This window comes from Mustela lutreola, chromosome 13, assembly GCF_030435805.1.
Source record: "Mustela lutreola isolate mMusLut2 chromosome 13, mMusLut2.pri, whole genome shotgun sequence".
NCBI classification, from domain to species: Eukaryota; Metazoa; Chordata; class Mammalia; order Carnivora; family Mustelidae; genus Mustela; species Mustela lutreola.
The window spans coordinates 71,548,662-71,572,857 of NC_081302.1; the positions used below are offsets into that span (position 1 = coordinate 71,548,662).

The following is a 24,196-nucleotide window of genomic DNA, read 5'->3' on the forward strand; positions in this document are numbered from 1 at the left end:
TACATCCGGTCAAGCTGTATGAGGGTGTTTCCTCACTGGCAGCTTGAATGACGTCCTGAGGGAAAATTCATGGTTTTTTTGGTTTGTTTGGTTGGGTTTTGTTTGTTCGTTTCTCTGAGGGGAAATTCATGTTCATACTTTTGTGTGTTAGTAGTGTGTACCCCATGCTGTCAATTTTGCATTCCCTAGAAAGTGGGAGTTACGATTTACACTGCATTTCCTTTTTCATAATTACTCCACTGCCATCACTGATTTCATAACATTCCTCCATCCGTTTTATTGTTTTTTTGAGAAAAGAATTAGTTTTTTATATCTCCTTTTATTCCTTTTTTAAAAAGATTTATTTATTTATTAGAGAGAGAGTGAGAGCACAAGCTGGAGGGGCAGAGGCAGAAGGAGAGAGAATTTCAAGCAGACTCTGCAGGGGGGGGATCCCAATGTGGGGGTCGATCTCACGACCCTGAGATTGCAATCTGAACCAAAACCAAGGGTTTTGGGGAGATGGAGAGGAGAAGGGAGTTGGGGAAAGTCGGAGGGGGAGACAAACCATGAGAGACTATGGACTCTGAAACAAACTGGGGGTTTTGGAGGGGAGGGGATAAGGGGCTGGGTGAGCCTGGGGTTGGGGGATGGGTGAGCCTGGTAGTAGGTATTAAGGAGAGCATGGATTTCATGGAGCACTGGGCATGGTACATAAACAATGAATCCTGGAACACTGAAAAAATAAAATGAAGGGAGAGGGGAAAAAAGAAACAAGAGTCTGACGCTTAACTAACTGCCACCCAGGAGCTCGCTCGATTTCTTTTTCTTTCTTTCTTACCTTCCTTCCTTCCTTCCTTCCTTCCTTCCTTTGGCACCACGACCAGAAAAACTTAAACCTGAACCAAAGATAAATTTATTTCCATCTTTTTAAAATGTGCAAGTGAACTGTGAAAGCAGTATCTGCTAAGTCAACTCTGCCTTCATCTTGTACATTGAAAATCTCAAGCCAAACAAAATACACAGAGATCATTTTCTGTCTCCATGACTGTTTGGGGACCAGCGTAATGGTGTCCCATGACTGGACCCAGAGTGCCACCCATTCTCTAATTTACTAGGCCCAAACTGTGCTCCTCCAAATTAACACCCATTCATTTCTTAGACATTCTGTCCCAAAATAACCCCATATTCCCACTTGATAAATTGCAGCCTTGGGTAGTGGGTGTATTTTCAGGCAACTAACTGTTCTCCAATGGCTTTCGTGCATCAGATTCTTTAATACAATGTGAATAAGCCATGCTCACCTAAAATTACTTGCCGTTTTTACTGATTCACCCTTGGCCTTGGGCTCAGTGAACAGGAATGAGCTGAGCTACATGAACTCATGGACCCTGGCTATTGATGCTTGTATCTACTCCGATACTGAGACCACACTTAAAATCAGGATGGTCTCTTGACGAATCAGACACCACTTTTCAATGGAGTGGAATAGGAGTAACTTCTTCATTTGACGCCATCTTTGTGTGGCATCAAATGTGTACTCCCCTTTTGCCTTCCCACTCCGAATCTAGAGAATATACAGGTATACATTTTCTCCCATTTCTTTTGATGCCATAGTGGAGGGCAGGAGTCATTGCTGTTAATTACTATTGTGGTGGTAAGGACTATTTTGTTTTGAGAAATGGCCTTAGTAGCTTGCCTGTTATTTCTCAGAAAAAAGGTCAACAGACCCCTTTTCTAAAACTATAGTGCTTACCAGATGCCCCAACATTGACTTGTGAATAAAATCCAAATAGAGCAATCCAATGAATGTAGTTACTTAACTATTATTTTTTTTTATTTTAGAGTTTTTACCAGAATTGCACATTAATCAAAGTAGATGATCTATGGATATCTTATGAGAAAACTTGCTGGAGAGGTGGTCTTAGGTGAATATATGGAAATGCCCACTCTGATCTCTTCCGCTACCCTTACAGCATTGCAAACACACCTTATACATAGGACTTTGTGACCTCAATTGTACTTTTGTTGTTTTGTTAGCACAGCCCCAAGATTGTGTTTTTGAGGAAGGTAGCCTTTTATTCAGACGTGTGTTTTTCCAAGCTTCTAAATTTTCCCAAGGGTATATAAAACTCATCCCTCCTCCTGGCTAATTCTCTTAGAGTCTTTGGCTCTGCCTTTTACCAAGATCAAAAAAATATTTTGTCCTAAACATTATAATGTGTGACCAGTGAATGTTTCTCAGCAAAAGCTCTATTAAGAGAAAACAGTGTTTGTTCAGAAATACCTAAAGGAAATGCAGTCCATCTATGCCATTAGCTTCATAGTGATACTCTTTCTTGAGGACCCAGCATGTTTTAGGCATTATCCTCATGGTTTTACATTCACTGTCTCATTTATTGCCATATCCACCTAGGGGAATTGTTTCTGCCAGGTAGCAATGGTGGAGCCAACACTTACTTGAAAAGCTAATTCTAGAGTCCAGATTTTTAAAACTATGCTCTACTGCCACCTGTGAGAATTGTTTGTCCCAGTGGACTCGGGGGGATAACATCCCTACCACTGAGGCACACTTGGAGAAATGGCCCTAAAAACTCATTGATAAACGCACTGTCAAGATTTTGTCAATAATGTTGATTATTATGTGAGGTGGTATTCATGCTATGATCATGGAATAGTTTTTCTCTAGCCCTAAAGCCTGAAAACATTGTGGGTTTTTTTAGGCAACTAGTTCGTTTGTTATATTAAGAACATCTATGGACCCCTGGGTGGTTCAGTTGGTTAAGCATCTGCCTTCGGCTCAGGTCATGATCCCAGAGTCCTGAGATCAAGCCCCACGTCAGGCTCCCTGCTCAGTGAGGAGTCTGTGTCTCCCTCTCCCTCTGCCTGCTGCTCCCCCTGCTTGTGCTCTCCTCTCTGTCAAATAAATAAACAAAATCTCAAAAACAAACAAACAAAAAAGAACAACTGGTTATGTTTTCCCCTCCATATTAAATGCTAGAAAGATTGGAGCCAAATGTGTGTTCTGCCTGTGGTAGATAAATGTAAAATTTTGGTATGAATTTTGTACATTATTACTAGTTTCAGCTACTCTTTCTATCTTGATTTTCCTTTTGCTCAAATTTTCTTATCTATAATCTTAAATGGTATCTTATACATTTTGTAGATCATTTTAAGTCACCTTGAATTCTTTCCTGAACAAAGTTGGGTGGAAATAAATGAATTGTAGTATCTCTGTTCTACTCACCACACAGTGTTTAGTGTTGACTGGAAACCACTCAAGACCCCTGCAGATTCTGAAAAATGGGTAGCCCTGGTAAGACCACTGTTACCGGCTCCAGTCTCCCGTCTGAAGTAAAAGTCCTGCAAATCGAGAGGGCACTGGGCACCAGAATTTCCTTAGTCCTGGCTCACTGGCTTATTCTCAGTCTCCACATCAAGCCTCTGACTGTTTTTTTTCAATCTGGAAGAATGCCTTACTGAAAAAAATGTGCTGGCAAAGCTCTGTAGGCAAAAAACTCATTTCAAGGACATAAATACTGATTCCAGCTTTAATCAAAATGAATAAGGCAAACCTGTCTTGTATCGGTCTGAAGGAAGAACATGTAAGATATCCAAGGGACTTTCGCCAGAGTCCGTTACTCTCTTACGAAGCACTCCACACCTGCGGGGCTTCCCACCTGGGAAGTCACAGAGTGTGGGAAGCACACAGAGATCCCATTCTAGTCCCCGTGAAGAAGGAAAGGGTTAATGAGAAGGGAACAAGGGAAAACAGGACAAGTGCAATGGAGAAGTAAAACCAGGCTTGAAAGGAAGATGGTTCTAGAGCTTTAAGAGTGACCAAGAGCAAATAAAAGTGAATGAATCCATAAGGAAAGAGGGGACAAGAGCAAGAGGGAGGGAACATACACCACACAGACTGTTCTTTCTTTGCCAGTAGCACCTCCTTGGAACTAAAAAGATTCAGGTCTGCATGAGATCTTGAAACCTCAGCCCCTGAGTCATAGAAAACCAGAACATTGCAGAACACCTTTCCTCCACACCATGCTGACTGGCCCCCGTGGTGCCTCCCTGTACACAGTACCTTGAAGCACCGTCCCAGACTCTCTTCTGGCTTCATTCCGGCTCTCAGGAAGGAGGCTTCCTGCAGTGAGCCGGCCCCTTCTCCCTCATGCTAAGCATTCATCTCCACCAGAGCGTTCATTACTGACAGTTGAATGCAGCCCCACGGGACCCTGAAACATGGCCAACAGTTGGCCTCCTACACTCCCAAGTGCACAACAGTTTATATATGATGAAACACTGTGTGTCCATTCTCCCCCACGCAGCTGGCCCCAGCTGAAATAAGGAAGTTTAGCCTTTGCTTATAAACCATTTGTATTCTGACGTAGCCGCGTGTGAGAGGATCCTTGCTCTGCTGGCTGAGCTTTTATTTCTGCCCTAAATCCGCGGTGCACAGAGGCACAGGTCATGCTTCTCTTGACAGATATGAAGTCACTGCGGGGAGAGGCCAAGCCTGCAGAGCTCCGAATCAGAACCCGCCGCATCTGGTGCCTAGGAACCTTTCTCTTTCCGAATAAGACTAACCTTTCTTCATCAGCCAAGCACATTTCTGAAGAAAAGGAAATGGAAGTCCCGATAAGCATCATCAAGTACTGAAAGGATTAGCATAAAAGGGATGCCAAGTAGGAGATTTAATATTATTTAGGTGAAATTCGAATTCTAATGCAGGGCTCAGATGCCCCACCTCTCCTTCTAATAGAACAATAGAACAGTAAGTTTCAAAAGCTCAGTGATGCTGGGAAGACACTTCCTACTCAGTACAAGTGTCTCCTACCCGCTAGCTGTTCCTCACGGTCCCCTTGCCTCCCTCAGACGAGTTAAGTGATGCTCTGGGACCTTCTCAGATTATACTCTGAGTCCTTGATTTTTCAGAGCCGGGCTTTTGCATGGAAGACAAAAGAGAGAAAAGGAAAAACAAGACCAAGGGAATACTCCCCGTTCACCATTTTAACCTGTAAAATGAGCGATCACAGGCAAGCTGCTTGTAAAATGAACGCCGCATTTCTGACCACCATACTGCCCTCTTCAGAGAGGGTGTCCGAGCTGCTCTTTCAAGGTACAGGAGCCCAGGACCTGCTAGGGAGCTGGCAAGGCCTCGTGAGAAATGAAAACGTGAGATCTTTGTTCATAAATTATTAAGAATTTCAAAATGGTGACAGCAGAGAATTAAACCTGTGTGGGTCCCTGTGTGACTACCAGCAGGAAGACATTTCACACCCACTGGGTCTTCCTCATAATGAAGCTGAGGGGTCTGAAGCGGCCGCCCGCCTGTGGTGATGACAAGGCTGCTCTCAGAAGCAACAGTTTTAAAATGCTTTCTTCTGCTCTCTATTTTTCACCTGGAAAAATTTTTTTCACCAGAAGTGCCAGTTTCATCACCACTTTGAAAACTCTTCTAAGAAAAAATGATTATTAGCCATCACTCAGGCCACCACCCGTGGTTGTTCAGTGAAGGCGTAGGTCGACTTCTCCCTGTTCTCGGGATCTTTGCACCATTGGAAGAATCTTCGACTTCCTGTGTCTGGGGAGTTTTCCACTACAAGGAACAGAAAGCTGTCCCAAGATGGCCTCAAGAGGAGGAAATTCATGGGCTCACGTGACAAGAAGTCAGGAAGTAGGGTGGTTCCGGCATTCTTTTTCTCATCAGCCCAGAGCCAGTTTTGAAGACCAGAGTTTCTTTCCTTCTTTCCCTTCTGCCATCCTTAGCTACTATATCTGGAATCTGGTCTGAGTTCAGACCACCTTTTCTTTATTATTAGGCTTGGGAAAGAAATTTCCTTCCGTGCTTCCAACAAAAATCCACAGATCCCACAGATACTTCCCACGTCCCTGGAAGATAAGGGTGAGACGGGAAGGTTATCGTCAGAATCTGAGGCAGAACACAAAATACCCGACAGCCTTCTGGCCATCCTGTGAGATCCGAGTTAGAACAGGCAGCCCAGAGCCCACAGCTGGAGAGCTCCAGACATGTCAACAATAATTAAAATAACAATATTTGCTGAAACTAGAAAGAAACTTGGAGACAGAACAATGCAAAGAAAACACGGCTGGGATGTGTTCGCGCACGCACACCAGCGTGCCCCCAAAATGAAGCCAGCAAGACACAGCCGATGGTGCCCTACCATTTACACACAAACACTTGTCTGCTCTATTCTGATAGATTCCAATCAGTATCTCTCTGCTGCTCAGAAAATAACAGGAATTCTCAAAGGGAACCACACCGCCTCACAGGAGGATAAATGTTTGTGAGTCACACTTAGGAATTTACCTTCCAGGCACTGGGATTCTGAGAACTCCGTGTAGCCCATCCCCACGGCATTGTCCTGGGCCTCCTTCCAGAACTAGAGGAGTCAAGAATGTAAACACATGGAGGCTGGATCTCACTGTAGCGATCATTCATCTGACGTCTTGAACTTCTCAGACAGTCCGTGCTTTCTTCTCGTGCACTGTGCTGAAGTTAGGAGGAGGTGCCCGGGGATGACTCGTGTTGCTTAGATTCTTGAAGACTCCTCTGAGTACGGCAAAGTTCGGCATTTTCTAGACATTCCAAACTTTCGGAATAAAAAAGAAAGCAATTAATATTTTAAGTGGCAATACTCCTGGACATCCTGATCTGTGGAATGAGAGTGATAAGCCTTGGGATGCCAAGAAGTATCAACTAAGAATGCTGGGTGTTTTGCCACAAAGAGTAGCAGTGTGGCAACTTTCCCCTGCAACCCGTTCCGCTGACATATACAAAACCCTGAGTATTCTCTAAGTGCCTGGAGTTCTTCTCTTGCTGTAGCTGTACTTGAAAAGGAATTAGAACTGCCAATTCTAAACTGAGCTCTCCTCAGACACCTGAACTTGGGTCAAGGCTGGCCTGGCTCTCGGACACCGCCTGGCGCCTTTCCCCAGGTGTGGGGAGGAGGAGGTGTGGCTGACAGGTATGCGGCTGCCTACCTGTCTGACCACTTGGAATGTTCCTACCTTGCTTTTTGGAAATGGGCCAACCTGGGAGCCCTTGAGGAATGAGAAAAGGAGAGATTGAGGGTTGAATGAAGGACCAAATTGGAACAACTCCATACCCTACAGGCATTTAAAAAGAGCAAACATGCAAATTCACTGGAAGCCAGGGGACCCAGAGACACTCAGCCCTTTTCTGGATAGAGGCAAGTCCAGAGGGCAGAGCCTCTAGAGAGGCCTCGAGTGTAAGCTGCGGACTGACCCTTGTAGGAATCCCTGATCTCCTAGGGCTCCTCTCCACCTCACTCATTCCTACGAGGGGTATTATCTCCTGGGTGTGTGAGAGGAGCCTTGCTCCAACCACTCTACTGCTTGTCAATCAGGAGAGGAGTCTAAGCCTTAGGGATGAAAAAGACATAAGATAATGTCTTGAAGTCTGAATCTCACTAGAGCCACGGCTTATGCGCATAGTAACTAACCAGGCGGAGTAATGAGTGCCAAGCATCAGATTAGAGACAAACATAGGGAGTATTACAAGGATCCCAAAGAAGGACAAGAAATACAACTTTTAAATCAACATCATTGTGTTCCAGGAGCACATTTCCTAAACCTCTCCCACATAGGTGCACTGGATATGGCTGCTTATCTGGAAGCCACTGAACCTTCCATTGACCAAACTTTCCCAAAAGCCCCACTAAGGGCAGGGAAACACTAGAGGGCAGGGAATTTGTCCGGTCTGCTCGCTAATGCCGTCTAGCACCTGTCAGTATGCCTGCAATGGAGTGGTATTTAATCACCCCTTGTTGGATAAATGAATGACATGATGGCGTCTAGTTAAGAAGACTACAAGTTACAAAGCACGGCCGTATGTATTTCCTCATTTAGCCTCCACAATCGCCCTGCGAGGTGGCTGTCATTTTTATCTTCGTTTTACAGGAGAGGGAGTCAGCGTTCAACTACTGTCCAAAGTAACTAACCTAGTAATTTGCATTTTACTAGTTTGGATGCAATTGCTTCTCATCCAGTCCTGATTCCTTGCCTTCTCATCACTCCGAGGTGCTTGCCTTAGGAAGAGGATGGCTGGGGTGAAGGTGGCCTCACTAACACGTGCCTGTGACTTGTTTCAGGTGGGTCTCTTTCGAAAATCAGGTGTGAAATCTCGAATCCATGCATTACGTCAGATGAATGAGAACTTCCCCGAGAATGTCAGCTATGAAGACCAGTCTGCATATGACGTGGCGGATATGATAAAACAGTTCTTCCGGGACCTCCCAGAGCCTCTTTTCACCAACAAGCTCAGCGAGACCTTCCTCCACATCTATCAGTGTAAGTGGAAGGAATGCAGATCAGTGTTCTCGTGGGCACCCATCCACTTAGAAAGCATTCTATAGACTGAGGTCTACTTAGACAAGTATTACATGAGTCCATAAAGAAATGCATAAAAGTTCTCATTCTCTGCTTCTTTCCAGAAGTAAACTTTGTTCACAGTTTGATATGGAAATCTCCCAGCCATTTGCTATGCATTTGAAAATACCTTTTTGACATCAAAGTTTTCCTTCTCAGTAGTGTTTTGCATAACTTCTAAAACCTACTCTCAGTGTACTTTTAATAACTTGAAGATGAGAAGAGGACATAGTAGAATTTATTTTGTATGTAAATGTTTTTCAAAACTTTAATTTTTTAAAAAGTAAGCATTGCCTTGGGTATATGAAATTCAAAGCCAAATGTGTTAAGATGACCAGAAATAAAAAGCAAATGTATTTTTAATACAATGTATTTTAATTGGCAAAAGGTAGGCAAACCAAATCAAGCTTATGCTTAATTCAACTCATTTATGTTTTCTCTTGGAACTTTTTAAGTGATGTTAAATTGAAAATTCTCAGCAGAGCCTCTATAGTTAAAATAACCATTGAATAAAACAATTTCTAATTAAAAAGCATATCGTTCTAAAGGTAGCCACAAAGCGGGTATTAGAAATGAACATGTGACTCTGTTCTAGATGCAGTAATGTTATGATTATAAATTATTTCAGGGGTCCAAGTCCTGACTCTTTAGAAAAAAAGAAAAAATAATAATCTGGCCTGTGGACTTTGAGCTTTCAGGAAAATATGCCTGAAATGGAGATCAGCAACATGGAAATGATCCAATTTGAAAAAGATCCTTGATATAGAGAATGTGTTATGTTTAAGGCCTACAATATTGCAAATCCAAAAAGGATTATAATAAATACCACTTACAAAAACAGGATAAAGTGATGACCCACTAAATAAATATTATTTTGTCAAAGTGAATAAGTTAAGTTAATGATACATGTCATGTGCATCCAAACACAGAAAGTTCAGGACTTTGTTGCTATAAGAGGTCGAACTGCATTTTCAGTTAAGCCTCCCTCTTGGTGTAGAACTATCATATAAGATTCTTTACATTTAATCAGTTCTCAAGTTAGGGTCAGCACTAGTCTGAGGTTAAAACCAGATTGCTTCTAAGAGATAAATCCCTTTGGCCCTCTCTGAGACTCACCAACAAGAAACCAGATCACACCAGCATGTATTTTAGCTGAGCAAACACTTACTGAGTTCCACTTATGCACAGGGCAGTGCTGCGTGCTACAGATGATACGGATGGGTAGTAAGACGTACTCCCTGCTCTTAAGGATCTTACCACTGAGGGAGATGAGACATCTAGGTATATGACTGCCATGCAACAAGACTGGAGAAGTTCCAAAATAAGGTTAATAAAGAAAATCCAAGGAAGTTGAGATGAGGACTAGGACTTGGTGGGGAATTTGAAGGTGAAGAAATGGAAGGAATACTTGTTGAGTGACTCAAATAGCATGAGCATGGTCCAGGAAGTTCCAGGGTATTCTCCTGGCTTGCGTGAATGGTAACTGCCTGATGCAGTGCCAGTGACACTGAAAAATTAGACCGGGCCGTCTCAAGGAGGGGCATTGAATGTCAGGGCAGAGAGTTTAAACTTGATTCATTAAGCACTGAGGAACCCTTGAGTGTTGTTGAGGGGGTTACCAGTGACAGGGCTCTCAGCTGTAAAGACAGAAGCAGAAAGCCAACAGATAGTTTAAACAATAAGGAAATTTTATAATCACACATGACAAGAAATCTGGAATTAAATAACTCCAGAGTTGGTTAATTTCACAGCTTGGTGATGCCAAGGCTGAAGTCGGCCTCTCTTGGTTATGCCCTCAAGGTCACAATACAGTTGCCATAACTTACAATGATCTTGTCTTCCCAAAATCACACTCAAAAGCAAGAAGAGAGAAGAAGGGCTTCTCCTGGGGCATATGTCTTTTTTTATCAAGGAGATAAATTTACAGAAGCTCCTAGCATTTATCTTGGTCCTAATGGCCAGAAATGGTCTACCTGCTCTCTCTTAAATCAATCATTGGAACAAGAACTGGGATTACCACTTTGGGTTTAGGCCAACATGGTTATGCCATGTGTCTGAGGGAGGGGAAGGGCCCATCTCTCCTGGGCATATTCCAGACTTCTCCTGAACAAAAAAGTGTAATAGAGGAGGAAGAAGGGAGTAGATATTGGGTAGGCAGCCAAGTTTGTGTTTGCCACAAAGGTAAATGTCCATCAGGACTGCTCTTGTGACTCATGAATCTGAAATTGGTGAACAAGAGATAGTGGACTGTCCAAGAACTGAGGGTTTGAGAGTGAGCTAACACATTAACTGGGGTGCCAGATTACGTGCAGTGACTTCCAGCAGTGAGACTGGAAATTGAGTTTTTCACGGATAGACTCTGGAGTCAAAGAGAGCAACTGTTCTTCCTCCCCTTCTCCAGAGCAGTTCTAATTTTAGCTATGGTACTTCTTGGACTTTCATCAAATGATTAGAATTTGGATGGATAATGAAAATAGTTGAAACCCACTGGTCTCCAGGAGGGAGAAGGTCAGAGAGACTACTCAGAGACTACTCTGTAGTCTTAAAGTTTGGTGACTGGGAGAATATTGAAAAGAAAAGGGGAAGGAAAGCTGGTGTGAGGGCAGGGAGAAGAGAGGTGGTCTGAATCAACTGGATGTTGCCATTATCAACACACAGATATGCAGATCTAGAATAGTCTCCTGATTGCTGAGAATGAGGCAGGAACTATAGGAGTGTCAAGTGTGACGAAAGTCCACGAGGCTAAGACCCCAAATGAATGGTGAATGTAGGGATTAATAGTTGACCTTCACAATCATTTTCAGTAGAAAATAATCGAAGGTTATTTCTGACGGATAAAGGAATAAGTGAGTAGAGAAAAAGTTGAAACAACATGTAGCCATGACAAGATGACTCTTAAAGAAGGTTGGCCATCTAAAGTTGAATAAGGTACACACTAGACATCTTAGCTAAAGTTGCCTATTTAAAAGCAGTTCAATGGCTCAACTGAATTTCTAACACTTCAGTGACAAGCTTGAAATCGTTAATGGTATCTCCTTTTTCAGCACAAGTAAGCAAGAAAGAACAAGATTCTGCTATAATTTGAACAAAATTGTTCTTTTCTACTAAACCCAGGTGTATCTTGTGCCATGCACTGGATGTGGTGGGGGTAGAGATGGATTCTAAAACATTGAATGTAGTCATCGCGGCACCTCAGTGGCTCAGTGGATTAAAGCCTCTGCCTTTGACTCAGGTCATGATCCCAGGGTCCTGGGACCGAGCCCTTCATTGGGCTTTCTGCTCAGCAGGGAGCCGCCTGCTCCCCGCTCTCTCTTTGCCTGCCTCTCTGTCTGCTTGTGATCTCTGTCTGTCAAATAAATAAATGAAATCTTTAAAAACAAAAACCAACCAAACAAAAAAAAAAAAACATTAAATGTAGTTAGGCTTTTCCAGAAATGTGGATTTGCTGGCTGACAGGGGCCAGGAGTGGGCCTGGCCCTGGAACGTCTGATGGCGGGGAGGAGCAGGACGCAGACAGGTCATAGCACAGCCTCTCTGGAGCAGCAGACTTAGGATGTCTTTATCATGCACTCCTACCAGTAGTAAATATCTGAGCATGTATACTTACTTCTTTCTCGTAACAGAAATATACTGTGATATACCGTGATATACTGTGCATGTTATAAAACATACCCAATCTGTATTTTTAAAGCATGAGAGAAAACATAAACATCATTGCAAGTCCTGATACTTTTTCTCACAAGTCGAGGATGGCCACAGGCACATTCCCCTACCCCTTCAGCCTGCTGCAGAGACCTGCTCTAGAACATGGCATTTTAAGAAAGACAGTGTAACTAAAGTGAGCTCCTGACCATGTCTTTCGGAATGAGAAGAAGAAGGGCAGTGAATCAGACCTAAAAGACCAGTAATCAGCCCAGGCGGGGGCAGCACAATGCAGTGCCTAGCAACCATTTGCTGTGATTTTCCCTGTCAGTTCCCCGCATATGTTTGGGGCCAGTTCCCTTCTAAGACAGCCTGACCAACACCCACCGCCACCACCCGACGAGGACCACCCTGAAGGGGAATGGCCTGACAAGGCCAGACTCTCTCCAAAACCTTAGTGAGCCTGGTTCTTCTTCCCCAAGGACAACCTCAATTTCCATTCTCCCCAAGATTATGAAATGCATGACATTGGGTCACCACACGAAGCCAATAGCGCACCTCCTCACACCGAGTCCTGGGTGACCTGTCGGAAAAAGAAAGATGTGTCCAGCTGACCCTCAAGGAGCTGACCCACTGGGATTCCAGAGGGCCAACCAGCTCAATCCCACCACTCACGGTTAATTGTACCAAACTGGCATCGAGGCCTGGCTATGCCACTAGGGGTGGAGAAAGGTGATACTGCCATCCCCAACCCAGTGGCATCCAGAAACACCCCCACAGAGCCCCGGGCATCCCGAAAGGTGCTTCCCAAGTGTCTGGTAGGAGGGTGGACATGAGGGAAGCCAGGCTGACAGTGCCCCAGCCTATTGCTAAGTTCAGCCAGAGTAGAAAACCAGTTTGAAAACAACTGAGCAGTTGGTCTGCTAGAGACGGCGAAAGGCCAGGACGGGGGCGTTCCCTGCCAAATCATATCTCTTTGTCAAGGCGGGGGTGTTCAGAGTTGGATGGCCGGGGTTCCAGTCCCAGCTCTGCCTCTCACCAGCTGAGTGTCCTGAGACATGACTGACTTCTTTGTGCCATTAGTGGCCGTCGCCATGGTTGTGGACGATGGTCACGTCCCTGAGTGCGTCTTCACACGGGGAAGGTGGCGTTTACTCACTGTCTCCCTGCTGGCTGGTTCTGCGGCTGTCCTGCTCATGACCTGGCACCCACTTTTCCACAGATGTCCCCAAGGAGCAGCGGCTGCAGGCGGCCCAGGCTGCCATCCTGCTGCTGGCCGACGAGAGCAGGGAGGTCTTGCAGACGCTGCTGTGTTTTCTCAATGACGTGGTCAACTTGGTGGAAGAGAACCAGATGACCCCCATGAACCTGGCTGTGTGTCTGGCCCCCTCCCTCTTCCATCTGAATTTACTGAAGAAGGAAAGCTCCCCCAGGTGGGTTTTTCTCATCAACACCTAAACCAGGTATTTCCCATAGTTGATTTAAAAAAAAAAAAAAAAATCTTGTGTTGTATTTCAGCTTGGAAAATTGTCAGCATTTAGTTAGTTATAATCAGAAAATATTTCAGGGTGACCGAATTCACCTGCTAGATATAAATCCAAGTAGTCCCGAAGGATGCCCGTTGCAATCCAGAAGGCCCAAGGAATTGTGTTGCAGTCTGTGTGTAGTGTGTGAGGGGGAAGGAGGAAAAAGTACGAGAAGTCCTATTTACAGACTTAGTAAGACTTAAGGCTCTGGCCCAACGGTCTACAGCGATGTGGTTTCAAACTCGGGGGAGAAACTAGATGAATTTCTCCCCCAGCAGTTATTCCTGCCCTTGTATTTTTCCCAAGGTTTTTCATTATGAACCATCAGACCCTTAGGCTGACTCAGAGTATCGAGGCCGTGTGGTCACTGTTTTTATTTGGAAATGAGAAAGTCTGGGATCTGGATCAGCACCCGGGCGGGAAGCGAAAACAAAAGGGATGGGCTCGGTGTTGTGAAAAGCTCTCGAGTTTGGGATCTGCTTACAATTCTGCCTTTCAATTACAGAGTCATACAGAAGAAATATGCCACTGGGAAGCCAGATCAAAAGGACCTCAGTGAGAACCTGGCGGCCGCGCAGGGCCTGGCCCACATGATCACAGAATGCGACAGACTGTTTGAGGTGAGTGCAAGGTTCCAGCACCCTTCCTCCGAGCTCTTTGAGCCAGATAAGACGCTAGGAGGAGTGGTGGCTGCATGTGCGGCGCAGAGGTGTTTGCTCCTGATTTTACAATGACAGTAGTACAATACGCCCTGCAGCTCTGGTCTTTGCCTCCAGGAAATGTGACTGACAATGCTGGTTAGACACCTAGGGTTACCGCGATGATGGTTTTCAAGAAAACAGTCACATTCCCTTCCGTTGCCAGGTAAAAGGCCAGCCAGCCAACTCCGCCGCGTGTGTTAACTTGGACTTGATTAGGTCCAACATCTGCGTGTGCGTGACATTGAGCAATCCCTGTTCACTAAGAATCCATGACAGCTCATGAGTTTAGCCGCAGATATGTTCAAGAAGTAACTCAGCTAGACTTCTGGCACACTTTTTGTGGTAAAATTGGCATTTGTAAATGGGGAAAGTGTGCTAAAAAGGTAAAGCTATTTCTAAGTCGTATTTTGACGTTTCCCTTAAGTCTATGTGCTCTTAAGTTTCCTGAGCCCACATTTTGCCAAACTGAATAAAAATGCATTGAAGGTAAAATAAAAGAAAGACGGAAAGACTGAAGGGGAAGTCATTCTGTGTTGTGAATAACAACTGGAGTCTCAGAAACGTTTTTGTTTCTCCTGACTTTAGGAAACTCCCCCGCCCCAGCCTTGCCACCGATCTTGGGAAAACATCCTTTGCCCCCTGGCACTAGGCCCATTGCCTATGCTGTGGTTTTTGACGGAATTACTTTGCTTTTTCTGTGAGTCTCAGCCTTTCTTTAGCTCATTGTGTTGCTCTTTGGTGCATCTGTCCATTCAGGTCCCGCATGAGTTGGTAGCCCAGTCCCACAACTCATACATGGAGGCTGAGATCCACGCTCCAACTCTGGAAGACCTGGGGACCCAGATGGAAGAGAGTGGGGCAACTTTCCATACGTACTTGGAACATCTTGTCCAAGGCCTCCAGAAAGAAGCCAAGGAGAAGTTCAAAGGCTGGGTCACGTGTTCCAGCACAGACAACACAGATCTTGCTTTCAAAAAGGTAATCTCAGGGACTGGAAAAATCTACCCCCAGAGACTCCTGTGTAATAAGCAGGGATTTGTTTTCCTTTAAAAATGGCCACTCCAGGGTGCCTGGGTGGCTCAGTGGGTTAAAGCCTCTGCCTTCGGCTCAGGTCATGATCCCAAGGTCCTGGGATTGAGCCCCGCATAGGGCTTTCTGCTCAGCAGGGAGCCTGCTTCCTCCTCTCTCTCTCTCTCTCTCTCTGCCTGCCTCTCTGCCTACCTGTGAGCTGTGTCTGTCAAATAAATAAATAAAATCTTAAAAAAAAAACAACAACAACAACTAAAAAAAAAAAAAAAAAAAAAAAAAAAACGGCCACTCCAGGGGCACCCGGGTGGCTCAGTCAGTTAAGTGTCTGACTCTTGATGTTGGCTCAGGTCATGATCTCTGGGTCGTGAGATCAAGCCGCCCCGAATCAGACTCTGTGCTGGGTGTGGAGCCTGCTTAGGATTCTCTCTCTCCCTCTGCCACTCACCTCCCCACCAACCTCTAAAAATATATTAATTAATTAATTAATCAATTAATTAAAAATGGCCACTCTGTCCGTGGGGCTTGGCACACACAAGAGCAAGTCAAAGACCCACTTGGAGACTGGCAAGCAGCCCCTTTGCACATAATCTGCATGTAGACTCTGAAGCTGGCTGCTGGCTGCCGGTCTGATCCTTGTCCCTTACCTGTGTGATGTTAGCCAAGTCGCATGCCTCTCTCTACCTGGTTGCTCATTTGCATAGTAGACATCCTGCTACCACAGTCAGAGGAGGGCTATTTACGAATCAAACAGGTCAGAATCTTTCCCAGCACCCAGTACACCCTGTATGAGTTGGTGATTACTATTTGTCTTCTTCTTCTTATTTTTATTCTAAGCCTAAAGATGAGCATCTTAAAATCTTAAACCTGAGGTGTGCAGAATCACTCTTTCAGGTTCCATCACTAGCAATGTTTTCTGAATGTCCAGTGAAGAATGGTAGGTTTGGGTTGGGACTAGTTGTCCTCTTCAGCCTTTGACGGTGTCTTTCCTAAGGTGGGAGACGGGCACCCGCTGAAGCTGTGGAAGGCCGCCGTGGAGGTGGAAGCGCCCCCTTCCGTGGTTTTGAACCGTGTGCTGAGAGAGCGCCACCTGTGGGATGAGGATTTTGTGCAGTGGAAGGTTGTGGAAACCCTGGACAAGCAAACAGAAATCTACCAGTACGTGTTGAACAGCATGGCCCCCCACCCTTCCAGAGACTTCGTAGTTCTCAGGTAAGCCTACCTCTAGGGTTTAAGGTATTTTTCTTTTTTCCAAAAGCAGATGAAGAGCTGCATATTTAAGCATTTCATGGCGTTCTACCCCCGAAGCTCAGCCTCCCCTGGGAACCCTACGCCGGCGCACATTTCCCTCCATGATACCTGATTTCGCTGTATTTATGCCTGACTTCCTGCTTCCTTCACCCAAGTTATGGCTCTGCCTGGCTCTCTCACGGCCTCTTTCACTATGGAGCATATGGCTTATTAGGCCATAAATATTGCTCATTTCCTCAGAACAGAGTCCCAAGAAGAGCTGCTACTTGTCCAGTTGCACTTTTTGCCAAATTATGCAAATTAATTCTGACTTGTCTCCTGATTTTTGCCTTCTTCCCGGGGGAAAGCAAGCTTGGGTTTGTGTAACTCTCACGACGGAAGTGTGTGTAACTTCAAAACCCATCTGTATAACTTCGCCTGTTCACAGCCCATCGCCCCATAGGGAAAGCTTGGCACAGCCCTGAAGGTCCAACAACACAGAGAAGGTCAGATGTCCAGTCAGATTTCAGGGCCGGACAAGGCCTGCGAGTGTCCTGTCTACTGTTGAAGCATTGCTTCTGATCAGTTTACGGGATGAGTTCTGGCCCCTTGCCCTCTGGGTTTGGAAGGGGAAGCCCAAGCCATGTTGGGAGGTGTGCACGGGCAGCTGTGCACATGAGCTGGTGAGTCAGCATGGAGTCCAAAAGAACATGGGTTGACTAGACTAAGAAAGCAAATACAATATAATTGAATCGAGGTATTCTTTTTTATTGATAACTGATGGCCAACACTATCTCTTCCCATAGAGTAGTAGTGTCAAAGGAATCACTAGTGAAATTCCCAAATGTATATTTCAAACAGTTTGTTTATGAAAATCGTTTTGATGGCAAACTCCAGGTTACTTTTCACATGGGCCTTTGGAGTTGGTCCCTGGGACCCTGAATTTGAAGGGTCATTTTTCCCTAAATATATGTGTTTGTCTTGGCAACCTGGGGATCCTGGCGGAGAATGTGGGCAGTCTTAAGGATGGCTTATTGCCACAGTTATGCGGACATTCGTCATCTCGTGGAATTTAAACTTCATGTCTTCACTCTTGTAAACAGCAAATCAAATAGTTCTGGGATGGCAGCCATGGGGAGGGAGCCATGCCATAGCATGCCTCTTCCCGCCCCTTGGAGGGCTGAGGGCCAGAATCCATGCATGGAACCTCCCTCCTTCCATCCACTGAACAGCCCCACCAGCCTGTTTCTTATCACAGCCCCGCGGGGAGGCTGTGGGGATATTGGAGTGGATACAAGAGGCCGCTGTCTTGCTCTCTCTCGGGGTTTACATTTTACCAGGGAGGGAGGGTCAATAAATCATAAATAGGATGTTACTCATCCTGTGGGAGGGGATAAGTAAGAAGGGGGATGGTAAGGGGTTACATTTTACATAGAGTGGTTAAGGCAGAAGGCAGACTCCCACAGCATTGATAACTGACCCACAGCTTGAAAGAGAAAGTGGGTGGGTCGTGAGGCTCTGATGCGGAAGAACACAACACTCGAGAAAATTAACCACGCACCAGACACGGCTCCTGCAACAGGGATGCCTGTGGTTATGGGACCAGAAGATAGGAAGTGGCAGAGCTGAAGTGCTTCCTGTCTTCCCTGTGCCACCCCATCTAGATTAGGAATCCCTTCAGGAATTGCCACTTGTACGTGCGTTATCTCCTTCTCTAAATGCTCAGGAGCTTCTGGTGATAGTTACCGAAGCTTTTTCCATCATATCCCCACATATCTGTACAACTCCCCGTCTTTATTGCTGAACATGTCATCTCGCCTGCAGAGAATGGTCACACCCGATGAGAAGCTGCTGGGCGTTTGTGTCATGCTTGCTTCTTGCCAGGTTTTTATGGGGAACATCCAGTAGCTTGTCTTTCTGATGTGGTAGGACAGGACGGACGAAGTTACAGATGACGTAGCCAAGCCCAGGATAGGGTTTGTGAGGTAAATAACTGGGATTATGATCATGAGATCTATGCCCTGTGATGGAAATGGTCATTACACAGATGCTCTCATGGTCCCTGACTTCCGTCTCTGATTGAATAGCCCCTGTAACAGGGAGCTTACTACTTCTCATAGCACCTGTTTCGTATCTGGAGTGTGCACTTTGTGAGTCAGGTCTTTGCCTCCTGAGCTGACACGTGTCATCCCATCTCTCCCTGCTGGGGTCATATCGACGGTGCTTTTCTCATCCTGCTTGAGAGCCCCTCAGGTATTTGAAAACAATGAGCAGTCCACATGTGTCTAGTTTACTTCAGGCGAAGCGCCACCGGCTCATTTTTTTCTTTAAGACTGAGTTGAGCATTGCCTCCTCCAGGAAGCCTTCTGTGTGTCTCCCCTTCCCTTCCACAGGATTGCCAAGCACCGTATGCATAGCCACATCACTGCACTTTCCTTGGTGTTTTGGAGGTCTCTTTGTATGTCTGTTTTTCTCCCTTGGCTGTGTATCTTTGTGTCCTTTGTGGCTTCTCGTGTGCCCAGTAAATGTTTGCTCCATGAACAGAATGGGCAAGTCCTAATTCTAAAACTGTAAGACCAACCTTTCAGGAATGGCCAGGAACCTCTGCAGCCTCAGTTTGGGGTTCCAAAGGCAGATTGGAAAGCTGCAGGACCATCGCTGGCCTCTGGGTTAGCAGGCTGAGAGCCTTGATTTGAACTGCACTGTAAAAATTTTACACACCTTTATGGAAGCCATTAGTTTAATCTAAGTAAGTAGGATAAGGGTTTGAGCCGGAAACTGAAGGTGTAAAACTCAATGCTGTGTCCAGGTTTTTCTTTCTCTCTTAGCCCTAATTGATGGGCCGGTTGTTTTTGCTACAGGACCTGGAAGACTGATTTGCCCAAAGGCATGTGTACCCTGGTGTCCCTCTCTGTGGAGCATGAGGAAGCCCAGCTCATGGGTGGCGTGCGGGCCGTGGTGATGGATTCTCAGTACTTGATAGAACCGTGTGGCTCCGGCAAATCGAGACTGACCCACATTTGCAGGATAGACCTGAAGTAAGTGTACTCCCCAAGATGGCAGGCACAGCCCGGGAGCCTCAGTTTGAGTGGCAGAGTCGCCAGGGCCCTGTGTGTCATCCTGATTTCTTGTTTTACTATACTTGCATGCTTTTGTTGAAGATTACTGATGCCACCCCCCTCTGTTTTCCTTTTCCTCATCTTTTGCAAAACTCTGACATTTCCCTGTAGCCCTCTGCTCTTCTTTCTTTTTTTTCTTTTTTTCAAGATTTTATTTGGCAGAGAGAGAGCACAAGCAAGAGGAGAGGCAGGCAGAGGGAGAGGGAGAAGCAGGCTCCCCGCTGAGCAAGGAGCCCAAGGCGGGGCTCGATCCCAGGACCCTGAGATCATGACCCGAGCTGAAGGCAGACGCTTAGCTGACTGAGCCACGCAGGTGCCCTGCTCTTCTCTCTTTTCAGAGCTGTTCCCACTTACCTATGTGTGCTTCTCACACAGAGCAAACACACACGCGGTGGCTGCTCGGTCACCGCCAGTCTCCTTCTCTTGTGCTGCTGTCATGCCTGCTCTCCCTTTGTGGTCCCCTCCTGTCGCCCTGCTTGGAGAAGAAGCTAACTGAACTCCAGCCCCGTCAGGGCAATCATGACACGGAACCAGTTCTGGGTCTGGGTACACAGACACTGAGATTCCCCAGTGATTTCCAGAATTCAGTCTGAGGCTTCTCTGAGGAGATGGTAGCACTGAAAAGACAGACTGAATTCTTGGCCAGAAAGGCCTTTTCCAGGCACTGGATGACAGAATGAGGCTCTTGGGTCCTTGAGGGGTCAGCCTCAAACTGTAGGCCAGCATGCTCGTGAGCAGGGCACAGGACAGCCCTGTCAACTGTGATAAAGTGCTGAGACTTGGAAGACGCCTTTCCCATTTCCTTTCTGATTTTTGTCCCCACAGAGGTCACTCCCCAGAGTGGTACAATAAAGGCTTCGGACATCTGTGCGCAGCGGAAGTTGCCAGGATTAGAAACTCTTTTCAGCCCCTCATTGCTGAGGGTCCAGAAACTAAAATCTGAGTTTTCCCCAGTGTGACATCAACCTCAGGGAAGAGGAAGTGAACGGAAACACTTTTGGGAGAGAGTGTGCTCGTGAGAAAGCAAGAGAGAGAGAGAGAGAGACTGAGTGACTTGGCTAGTGCTTAAAAATAGAAACACTGAGAAATCGGAATGTTGAAGATGCAAGAATTTCTGAGAACTTTCCTAGCCTTCCTGGAGATGGCTACATCCCTACTAATATAATATTTTTAAAAATCAGAACATTTATCTATGTTACTTAAAATTAAATGGATTATTCCTTGTGCATTGCCTAATTTGCTATTTAAAGGCTTCTAAGAAGCATATTCTTAACTGTAAATAAATGTATGTATAGCATATGTACATATGTGTGTATATCTCTATCTTTACTGTATATATGTACAATACCAATTTTATATATAATTGCGTCTTTTGAAAAGGAACGTGTCTGACTCAGTGAGTCCCTTACTCACTTACGTGGTTCTTTCCAAGTTGCTCTGGGCCCATCTCCCCACTGTCCTGTAAGCGGAGCAGAATCTGCTGCTAACACCGAGGTGTGAAAATGTGTAGTCTGTCAGTCTGCCCTGATGTTTAACCAAAGATTAGCTAACCAAAGGTAAACAACTTTCAAAGGTTCTTCTGTGTTGTCAGTTTGTTTGTGTTAATCAAAAACAGAGCATGGAGTGTTGAATAAACCCAGGAAAAGAATACTTATTCCTCTTAAAAGCACAGAGGTGGGGAAGAAGTTGGGACCAAAGGTAGGGCTGGGTGACCAGTTGTCCGTGGACCCAGCCAGCTGCAATTTCAGGAAAATGTCAAATGCCCATGGGCTACTGGAGTCAGTGCAAGCGACTGAAAGAAACTTTATTTCCCTGCTGCTTAGAGCCAAATAGCGTAGCCTTTGCATATTCATAGCCAAAGGGGGCCTCTGTGTTTGACCAAGTTTTCATAGATACATTTTATCCTGTTCCTAAATGTCATTGTATATGACCAGTGGCCTGTTTGGTCACAGTTAATTGGCATTTTCTTATCGATGTATTGCACTGAATTGAACTCTGGACACCAGGCAAGGGGAGGCAATGGTCATTCGAGAGTCCTGGACCGTTGCAGTTTCAGGGAATTCTTATTTTGCTACATGTGATGCGCTTACAACGTAATTCATTCACATCTTGCAGTTTGAAAGACAGGGTTTTTAAACTAACGGGAAGACCAAAACTATGCTCTGCAATTAGTCTTCAAAAATATAAACAGGTTTCTTAATTTCGCATTTCTTCATTAGCCAGTCAAGCTGACCTAGGTGTTTGACCTTATTTATTATTGTACAGACTAAGCTGATGGACTCTCCTTAACCAACTGCTGATGGATTTAAGTTGTGGGGTCTTTTTTTTTTTTTATTGTAATTCAACAACTGTAGAAAGGAAGATAAGTTATTATGTTTGGTTTCAGGGAGAGACTTCAGTAATCCGTGAGAGATTGGTATCAGAATTTAGCAACTGGTGTGGGAGGAAAAAAATAAATGAGTGTTTTCCCCTTTTCTGTATTGTATGCATTTATGTTATTATGTAATTTTTTTTCCTATCAGCAATGTGCAATTCTTTTATTGAAAGAAATAAAAATGCTATATATGAGTTCTGTATGATATAAGGAAAATCATGCTATTTGAATTATGACCCAGAAGTTTTTCATTTACTTGCCTACGCAAGAAAGTGCCAGCCAACCCATAATTTTCCATTTGGACAGTGCTCTGTAAGCAAAACAAATTCACTTCTGCTGTGGCTCTTAAATTTAACCATATAGGCTGGATTACTTTCTTATGCAAAGATAAGATTAATGAGGTTTAGCCTATGTTAACACGGTCCAGAGATGGATTCCTAGGTATTTGGAAAATATGATAGACATACAAGGATGAATCGTGCTCTGTCACTGAGTTGAGCATACACAAGAATCACCTGGAGATCTGGTTCAAATGTAGACTCTGATTCGGGCAGTCTGGAGTAAGAGTCTCCATTTCTAACAAATCTCGGGGATGCTCGTGTTGCTGGCCCGAAGACCACACACTCTGGGAAGCAAAACAATACCAAAAGCAACTATGATTGTATTTCTGACTCCTCCTCTCTTCAAATTATCCAACTGACTTTTCTCTTTTTACACACATACTAATCACTGCTGCATAACACAGTGTGTCTAAAAAAAAGGAATAAGGAAAAAGGAGGGAAAAGATGCATCAAGCTTGTTTGTCAAATACCACAGTGTTGTATTCATTGTTATCTTGCCAATGGAAATAAAATATGATATTGCATTTAAATATTATATTTATACCTCATGTATATTTTTACCTCAATTGTTGGTATCAATCATCAATTGTAAGTAAATAATTGCTAAGGCAAATAAATTTATATACATTAAATATTTCCTATTTTCTATAAAATATATGTTGATTTTCATGCTTCCTCCTGTAAGTGGAAAACCTGTATTCAGTATCTCTCCCAAATATGAGGATGTTGTTACCAACCTTCACTAACAGTCTGAATGCCTTGATGTGTTGTCTAAGGCATTAAAGTGATGGGAAGGGCTTCTTTTTTTACATTTCGTTGTTCTTAGCCGGAAGTTATAAAAACGCATTAATGGTATTTTTACCAAAGATTCAGTAAACTCTAGCTACATTTCATTATCATTGAGTAGACAAGAAATTGAAGCATGATGTGACTTCTGGCTGGACCGCTAGACTGCAAAGGGTAGCCACATCTGACTCCAAGCCTCTTGCCTTCATTCTATTTGTTCTCTGCCTTACTTCTAAAAGATAACAAAAGTAGCACAAATTAAGTAAGCAGGAGCTCCCTATAATTCCCAGCTACAGGTTGCAAAAACCACAGCAACCCAAAAGACCATATGCCCCCACAAAAATGTTCCAAACTCTACTCTTTACATGTCTCCCTCAAGCCCTCCCCCTTTACTTGAAAGTTTAGCCTTTCAGAGGCAAAGGAGGAATTTCAATTGCCCCCCTTTCTTCTTCCATGTGAAAAAAGAGAACATGGTGGTCATTCTAGCAGCCACCAGCTACAGAAGTCCTGAGACCCTAGATCATATGAATTCAAACTTGATTGCAAGTAGACTTGAAATTCTTAGGTATGACATTGTACTACTTGTGTCTTTTGCTATTTGGCTGCAGAAACACTGGTTATATGTCTTCTTCTTCTTCTTCTTCTTCTTCTTCTCTAACGTAGAGGGATAAAATAATGTGGAGGGATAAAATAGCAAAGGAGAGTGTCACACACCAACACAAAAGCAAAATCAGTGGGGGCCGACTGCACAAGGAATTAAGAAATAAACACTTGAAGGTACAACACTGTAATATCATAAAGCCATGAAGTTTTAGCAACTGGCAACATATGATGTTGAACATGCCTTAGGCAGACAACATCCTTTGTAGATTGAATGTTGACTTCCATTCTAGAAATCCCACCCAACAGGCTATGCAGATGCCTCCCAACCCACATCCTCCTTGCGCACAGATGAGGCTCAAAATCCCAAGTAATGCTTTCCTTTGAAGCAAAACTTCCTGTATTGTTTGTTCATGCAGAGCACGGTCACCAAACACCACGTTGGGGGTGGGACACTGGA

At 44.7% G+C, this 24,196-nt stretch overlaps 1 protein-coding gene across 8 annotated transcripts in view; it reads left to right on the forward strand.

Annotated features, from left to right (window-relative positions):
* Nucleotides 1–23,005, forward strand: part of STARD13 (StAR related lipid transfer domain containing 13) — a 522,962-nt gene extending 499,957 nt beyond the window's left edge. For all 8 annotated transcript variants that reach the window (XM_059144444.1, XM_059144447.1, XM_059144448.1 and 5 more), the window contains 7 exons: nucleotides 8,115–8,313; nucleotides 13,256–13,466; nucleotides 14,065–14,179; nucleotides 15,017–15,238; nucleotides 16,281–16,498; nucleotides 19,378–19,554; nucleotides 20,461–23,005. In XM_059144444.1, the coding sequence (XP_059000427.1) occupies nucleotides 8,115–8,313; nucleotides 13,256–13,466; nucleotides 14,065–14,179; nucleotides 15,017–15,238; nucleotides 16,281–16,498; nucleotides 19,378–19,554; nucleotides 20,461–20,578 (1,260 nt within the window). In that variant the 3' untranslated portion in view covers nucleotides 20,579–23,005. The remainder of the gene's footprint in view (nucleotides 1–8,114; nucleotides 8,314–13,255; nucleotides 13,467–14,064; nucleotides 14,180–15,016; nucleotides 15,239–16,280; nucleotides 16,499–19,377; nucleotides 19,555–20,460) is intronic.
* Nucleotides 23,006–24,196: the final 1,191 nt, after the last annotated feature.